General features: G+C 32.5%; 1 protein-coding gene across 1 annotated transcript; it reads right to left on the reverse strand.

Annotated features, from left to right (window-relative positions):
- Window positions 1-1,265: 1,265 nt before the first annotated feature.
- On the reverse strand, window positions 1,266-2,338 carry LOC134239524 (orexin receptor type 2-like). Its single transcript, XM_062721696.1, has one exon. The coding sequence runs from the start codon at window positions 2,332-2,334 to the stop codon at window positions 1,276-1,278; it is 1,059 nt and encodes a 352-aa protein (XP_062577680.1). The 5' UTR covers window positions 2,335-2,338; the 3' UTR covers window positions 1,266-1,275.
- Window positions 2,339-8,046: the final 5,708 nt, after the last annotated feature.

Here is an 8,046-nt window from a genome sequence, read left to right on the forward strand (position 1 = left end):
AATAGCTATGTGTAGCATTAAATCCCTAGCTCTTACCCTTCAAAACTCATGGCCTATGTTAAAGATTTATAACTGGTTAAATTTTAACATAAGAAAAAAAAACTTTTTTCATCTGACCATATGCTTTTCAAAAATGCCTTAAATTCACCCATGTGGAATTTTTGTCCCATTCTGTAAGTTCTATGAAATTTTCATGTAAATTTCATACGAAATGTCCAATCAGTTTTGGTTTGTCAGGAAGGGAGGGAATCTTTTCTTAACATGATATAAAGTTTCACCCTCTAGAAAATGTGGCATAGAACTAGAAAAAATAAAAATAGAAAAATAAAATGCATCTAAATACTTGTTTTAAGATACCGAAAATTAGTAGAGAGACAAGACAATTAAGTTACTTTTGATTGAGTGTGGATCCAGACGACATTTCAGATGCAGATTTTAAAACTTAGGACCTTTAACTTCGGCCGATGTTGAAGAATTCCACCCTTGATATTTCATATATATTTTCACCCCTGAGGAATTACAGATTTTTTTCTGCTTTTGAAAGATTAAGACTTCTCTTCTTACCCCCATAGATCTATAAAATATCGTTAAAATTTGTGAATAAAATTTGTAACAATATAATATGTTTTTTTCTATTTGTAGCATCATTCTTTTTTCTGTGTATTCTACTGTTGATAATGTATTATCAAAGCACTTCCTTTCTACGACAGTAGATATATCGTCTATTCTTACGAGCCCCACATTAATGCATTGAATTATCTGTTCCTCAAAAATATATCAGTCTGTTGAGTTCTCTCTCTCTCTCTCTCTCCCTCTCTTTCTATGTTATAATTATATCTTAAATGTAAAAAGAAAATTTATTTGGTTGATTTGCCATTTATTTCAGAGTTTTGCTTCTGATACACATGTAATACAATATGTGTAATGTTACTTTGATCTGTTATCATTTATTCGTTCTTGGATGAGGTTTATAAAAGATATGCGGTGAATTGAATGATAGAAGTCAGAAACATGTTAATGGATTTCAAATAAGAAATCCTAATACTACATATTGAGAATTCTCTGAAATCACTATTTTGAGGAGCTTAATCTTTTGCTGTTTTTCCAAATCATCACGAAAACCACAAATTTACATAAATGAATTCAAATGAACATAAAATATCAAAAACATAATATTAATAATCGATACTTGTAGAATCAAATGTTGAAATATATCTGTAAATTTCGGAATTCCTTTACATTTAATGAAGTTTAAATTTCGCTGGTTTGCTCCTTTTAGTAGTTTAATTGTCTTCTGCGAATACAGCTGCAACAAAACTTACGAAGCTCCTTTCTAAATTGAATATCATAAAACCAGTAAATATATGGATTGGCAATGTGATTCAAATGATTAAAACGATAACAGAGAACATAAATATTTCGTAAGTACCCTTTAATTTCCTCTGTTTTTGCGAATTGATAGATGTGTGTAACTAGTGACGTCACATACGAAACTACGTAGACAACAATAATGACAAGATACATGACACTGATATTCCTTCTAGCGGTTTGTTCCGGGCTTCTTTCTGTACTTGGGATGTATATTGTATCGTCATTGACACGTTGTTGTTGTGGTTTTGTAAGAGTTATAACTGCTAAATTGATGTTTTCTTTTGGATCCCTATTTGGTTGCTTTTGTCTGGTGGGGGAAAGTATTTTATAAATGGTTCTGATCACAGGAAGGTACAGAATTGATGTGATGACTATGTTGGTTAGAGATAGAAACAGTAAAGTCCCGTGATATGTTATTATAGCACTGGAATTGTTAGTGCCGTCGTCGATGTGACAGAAAGAAACATTTCCTGTTACATTAAGCGTTTTAAGTTTTTGCGATATTCCCTTGAATTTTAGAATTGGAGATGCGTAGCCAATGCAAATTAGAAGTATTAGCAAAATGGCAATTCTACACATTTTTGGGGTCATTTGTTTACCAAAAGGTCGGCAGATTACCAAGTACCTCTGCAATGCTATTGCAAGAATCAGGAAAGCGGAGAATCCCCCGGTAAAAATGATTAGAAATGGCATAGTTTTACACAAAAATGCACCAGGGTAAATGTAGCGCATAGTGTTATCCAAGTAAAACTCAATAACGTTTGACAGAGATCCCAAAAGATCTACAACAGCGAGAATTGGTATAAAGTATCGGCAGCCCGTTTTGTCCTCTATGTATTTTGTATACATCAGAAGAACAAGAACATTTCCGAACACTCCAAAGATAGCAGCAATGATTTGTATAACTGTACTCGGGAGGAGGAGCTCAGAATATTTTTCGGACAAACTCTGTGCATCAGCCATATCGGATTTTGAGGTGAAAAATTCTTTTAAATCTTCAGCTGAAATATCAAAACTAAAAAAAAAAATAATAAAATCAATTCTTTTTATTAGTATGTAATACCAATCTAAACTTCCTTCCTTAAAATATTTTCGGATATTTTTTTCCCCAGAAAGTTACAAAAATATTTATAAATAGAAATATAGGAAATATATCATAGTTGGTGTTTTCAATAAAAATGTTATTGTTAATTAAATATTGAAGTAGAAAAATACATAGACTTCACTTTCAAAGGATCAGGTACAGTTTACTATGGTGGAGATTACACCTGAACTGACCACTGTATAAAGTAATAGTTTATCACGATAACATTCGACTTCTAACAACTATCATTACCAAAAAGTCATTGAATCGAGTCTATCGACTAAGGAATTCCCCAATTGTTAAAGCTGAAACAAAAAATTTTATACCCTTGTATAATCAACTTACTTGTAAGATCCAGCCTCGGTTTGGGAATTGTAGGTTGATCGGATTTAAATATAAAAAGCAGACAGACAAATATTTTGTATGTGTAAATTATATATGAATTTGTATCAAAGTTATGATCTGATAAATGGTATGAGACTTGTCGGAAGGAATGCTCGTACAAACCAATCTTACAATAAGATTAAGGTCTTTATAACATATGTTGAAGCTTCCTTAAAGTCAGGTTGTTGAAATCATTATGAAATTAATTTGAGCTCAATAACTTGGGTAGGATTAAAAAAAATGATTGTATTTAGAGATAGCTTTTGAGCTTTGAAAGTAATCACCATATGAGGTGATGTAGATATATTTTTTAAATAAAAACGAAAAGTTGATTAAAACTGTAGTCATTCGATTTGTCATACGGTATAGTTTTTGTATTAAAATATGAAAATTAGCGACATCAATCACCCAAACTTTTAAGAGATTTATTAGGACCCGACTATCCAAACAACACTTTTAGTAGATATGATTTTTGCATAGAGCAGATTAATATGCAAGTAGTTGTAGAAATTTCGGCTATTAATACGCCTCATTAGGGGCCACGGACATAAATCATGATGTTTTTTTAGGTGAGACCGGATTATTTTCATACCTATATTCCTGTGTTTGCTATAAGCTATGATTGTTGACATTTAAATAAACTAAGTTTTTCATTCTGGATTTCCAAGAATGTTGTTCCAATATTCAAAAATTCCCTTTTTCAGTCCCTTAACGCAAGGGTTAAATCTAGTAACCAGTACTGTAGGGTTACGTACTAGCTGTTCTGTATTGTGTTGGATGATGAGTTTTGATCGGTTTGTGTTGATCGTTTCTTCGATATAGTAGGATCGATTTCCGAAGTAGAGGAGCCTCTCTTTGATAAGTGGGCCTTGAAGATATTGTGTTTGTGTGCTTGTTTGTTTGTTTGTTCATGAAATGGCACATGTCATATATGTAGCATTAGATAGACACATAAGAACAAAATTGGTACATTGAATCCTAAGAAATCATTGTTAAAAATACAATTGTTATAAAACACTTACATGATATCAAAAAAACATGTACTTAAGAAAAATATTTAATTCAGTATATTTAAAAGAGAATGGCGGGTAACTATATAATTTAGGTACTTAGTATAGCCATTTACTCGAGGATGACCCATGAAAGCAATAATGTGCTTATTTCCAATGGGGTCCTCAACATGTAATTCTTAAGGGTCGGTAGTATTTCTTGCATGTCTAATGCATTCTCTTTTAATGAATCCTTTAAACACAGCTGGGCTATGAGCGCTCTGTCTGTGAAGATATTGAGAATTATTTTTTGGTTTGATAAACGCCTTGATATCAAGTTTGTTAAGAATTTGAATCTTGGTCCCTTGTAAACTGTAGTATCAAGGAGTTTTACAGTAGATGGAGAAATATCAAATGTAAATGTTAGATGTTTGTGACAGTGATTGCCTATATTGAAGAATTCTTCTATCTCTACTTGCGTTCCATTGAATACTATGAAACCGTTATCATGGTATCTTACGTGGAAAACAATTTTGTTTTCATGACGAATTTGTGCCATTATAATATGTGTGTGATTTGATACATTCTGGTGTCAAAGATCTCTGGACTGGGGAATGCCCCCATACTTGCTCCTATTATTTGTTTGTAATATTTTCCATCAAATTCAAAGTAATTGTTTTCCAAGAGGTATTTCAGTAAGACGTTAAGATCCTCAAGGTTAGGATATGGAATGTCTAATTGCGTTTTATTGGCCTGTGTCTAAGCCTTATTTACTGTTGAAAGAAGTTCGTTGAATTCCATGTTTGTGTACATGCTCATCACATCATAATTAATTAATAATGCATTGGTTGGCAGTGTAAGGCCTTCGATTTAGGAGATAAAGTCCGTGGTGTCTTTAACATAAGTTGATTGTTTTTGTACAATAGGTACAAGAAAGTAATCGCAATAATGTCCTACTTTATTCGTTGGCACATTGCATTGCGTGATAATTGGTCTACCAGGTGATAATTTCGTAATGCTGCACTAACCGTTTATAAGGGCATTATTAGAGCATTGAAAATGTTTGCTTGTATTATGTTGGTTTTAGGTAAAAAGTATAATTGCCCAAATTTTTGTGAGGATTTTTGTCATTAAAGAAAGTATCTCGTTCATTGACCCATCAGTATGCATTTCGGAAAATTTATTTTGAATGCTGTCATGCAGTTTAAGCATGTTGGGTTCAGATACCTACATAGAGTGTTTAGATTGCAGATGGTGACAATTGTATTGCTTTTATCTGTTTTTTTTATTACAATGTCGACATTAATTTTCTCTATGAATCTATTCTGGCATTAAAAGACACGTACTCTGTTTCACCTCGAAAAAATAGGGGTCTTTTATGCTTTTGCATGCTGTGGATTAAACTTTAAATGAAAAAGATCTCAGGCTTCATGCCCCGTGGGGATCCGGGTTAGAATAGGTCCTCAGTACCCCTTGCTTGTCGTAAAAGGCGACTAAATGGGTGGTCCTTCGGATGAGATGTATAAACCGAGGCCCCGTGTCGCAACAGGTGTGGCACGATAAAGATCCCTCCCTGCTCAAAGGCCGTAAGTGCCGAGCATAGGTCTCAATTTGCAGCCCTTCACCGGCAATGGTGACGTCTCCATATCAGTGAAATATTCTGGAGAGGGATGTTAAACAGTATTCAATCAATCAATCTAAGGCTTCATATAATCTCGCATAATAATAAAATGTTTTACGGACAGAATATATGCATTCATAACCTTGAACTTTGACCTGAAATTCAATGGGTTCTTCCTAAGGCCACAGGAAGTTGCTATGTTGCTATGACATGGCGTCAAAAGGAAAGTCGGATAGAGAGACAGACTAATCCGAACTAATATTCCCCACTTTCAATGAAAGTTGGGGAAAAATAGGCAAAATTAATCTACCATTGTTATCTTGAACTTTGACATTCTTTCCATATATAATTCACCATTTCATATGATGCTAGTTATTGTCAACTGAACTGTAAATTTGTTAATTCATATGTTGTTTAAACATTGAGCATTAGTTATGACACATAAAAAAAGTTTAATCAGTTTCATGAAACTTCCATCTTAATCTTCCTTTTTGACCTTGAACTTTGACCCTTAATGATGAAAATTGACTTTTTTCTCCTTGTTATTGACATTGTTCACCATATGTCAAAAGTTGTTTTAATCGATTTTAAAATACTCTGGTAATTTGTCCTTGTTTAAAATTTCAAAATAAAAGATGAAAACACATGACCATGGTAACATATATATGAATACCAAGTGGTTTTTTGAAGTTTATCTAAGAACTTTATATTGAATTTCAAACCAATGTTTATAATTCTGCCAACTATCCGCAAAAAACTAAGCCAGGCTTTTTAAAAGAGTCTAAAATCTATAATTTACCCCCCCCCCGAAAAATCCAATCTAAATACGGGGGGATATTCTTTCTTTGAAGTAAAGTTACTAAAATACTCAAAATTTACTTTAAAAAATATAAAATGGTATACTTTGGTGAAACAGTTAAAGTCATGTTCTCTTAAAGATTTTAAATATGTCAAAAAAGGGTCATTTTTTCATCTAAATTTAGCGCTTTTTAGCCAGTGGAAAATTATGTTGGTTGTCATGGTAACCATGGTCCAAAGCAACCATTGTATAATCAAGAAAACGCAAGTTCAATGACTTCTTTTCTTATTTTGGACATCAATTTGCTTCTAATTTCAACGACTCCAATCCATACCCACGGTTCCACAACAAATGCCAGAAGGTTCATTTTCCATTCCTCTTGTAAGTGAAAGCTTTCTTATCGACGAAGTACTTTCTATGTCTAACTCAAAAGCTACTTGTTTAGATGAAATTTCTGTTAAAATCCTAAAGCAAAGTATTCATATCTTATGAAATATGTTAATACATATTTTGAATTGTTCAATCAAGTCGTGTGTTTTTGTTGATAAGTAGAAAAAAGCAAGGGTTACACAATTTTATAAAGCTGATGAGAATTTTTTGCTCCATAATTATCACCCAGTTTCGATATTACTCAGCTATGTTAAGGACCCATATGGAAAATGTGACCTTTGCACCGTTTTAATATGAATTGCTTCTTTTAAAAAAAATTAACAAAGCAACTGAGTATTTGTAGAAAAGGTAATAAAGCTATCAATAATGGAATGGATTGGGTCGTAGTTATTACCAGTTATATCGCACGTATCAGCTGTTTGTCACGTGACTTGTATAAAAATAGAATTGTTAAGCTGAATATAGGAAATGTTGATAGTGCAAGGGCATACGCTTGTTTTTCAAGAAAATAATTGATACACATTAAAAGAGGTTTATATCCTCTACCCAAAAAGTGCTGGGAGCTAGTCAGTGCTGTTTGCGAAGTACTTAAAACTTTGCCGAAAATGCTTATAATAGCTAAAAATTTCCACTTCGCTTAAATTCTGTTATAAATCTGTTATAAATAAAATTTATACACTATATGAGCAATAAATATTCCAAATTTCAGCTCAAACAAAATAGTCTATGCCCTTGCACTTTTGATGTATAGCACGAATACACACATCGTTTTAGCGATATTTTCTATATTCTTTATCCCTTAGCAGCTTCAATACTACTTGATAAATTCATAGTCTACACACATTGTATTTAATGAATAATTTTCTTTAAGTTTTAATGATTAGGTCTTAACATTAGCATTGGTATCATATTTATTTAAGCATTCTTGGAATTATTAAACCAGTGAATTTACTCCTCCGGATCACTTGTGCTGCGTCATGTCAAGGCTGATGACGTCATATTTGACAAAAGGCTTTCTTCTTTTACTCGATTGTATCGCTATCAAGTATTTCAATTTTACTAGATGTTATGAATGATCGATGAAATAGATAAATTCAAGGTGTTATTTACGCATGATCATATCGTTAATTAATTTTTGTAGCTTGTTAAATTTCAATGACGTCACAATTAAACTTCAATTAGGATGTACAAGGAATGTGATTACTGACCTTCCTTAACATAGCCGAGTACCTATCATAGGCAAAGTTTTAGAAAAACAAGTTCACAATCCTTTTATGAACACCTGACGCATAACAATCTTATCAATGATAAGACCTAAGCATTCATGCGAAACAACACTTTACAGCATAATCGAAAAATGGTTACAAAACATTGATAGTGGTAAACTTACTGGTGTTTCGTTTGTTGA

Source organism: Saccostrea cucullata, unplaced genomic scaffold (genome assembly GCF_032062105.1).
Source record: "Saccostrea cucullata isolate Sc308-1 unplaced genomic scaffold, CSIRO_AGI_Scuc_v1 ctg3599, whole genome shotgun sequence".
Classification (NCBI taxonomy): Eukaryota; Metazoa; Mollusca; class Bivalvia; order Ostreida; family Ostreidae; genus Saccostrea; species Saccostrea cuccullata.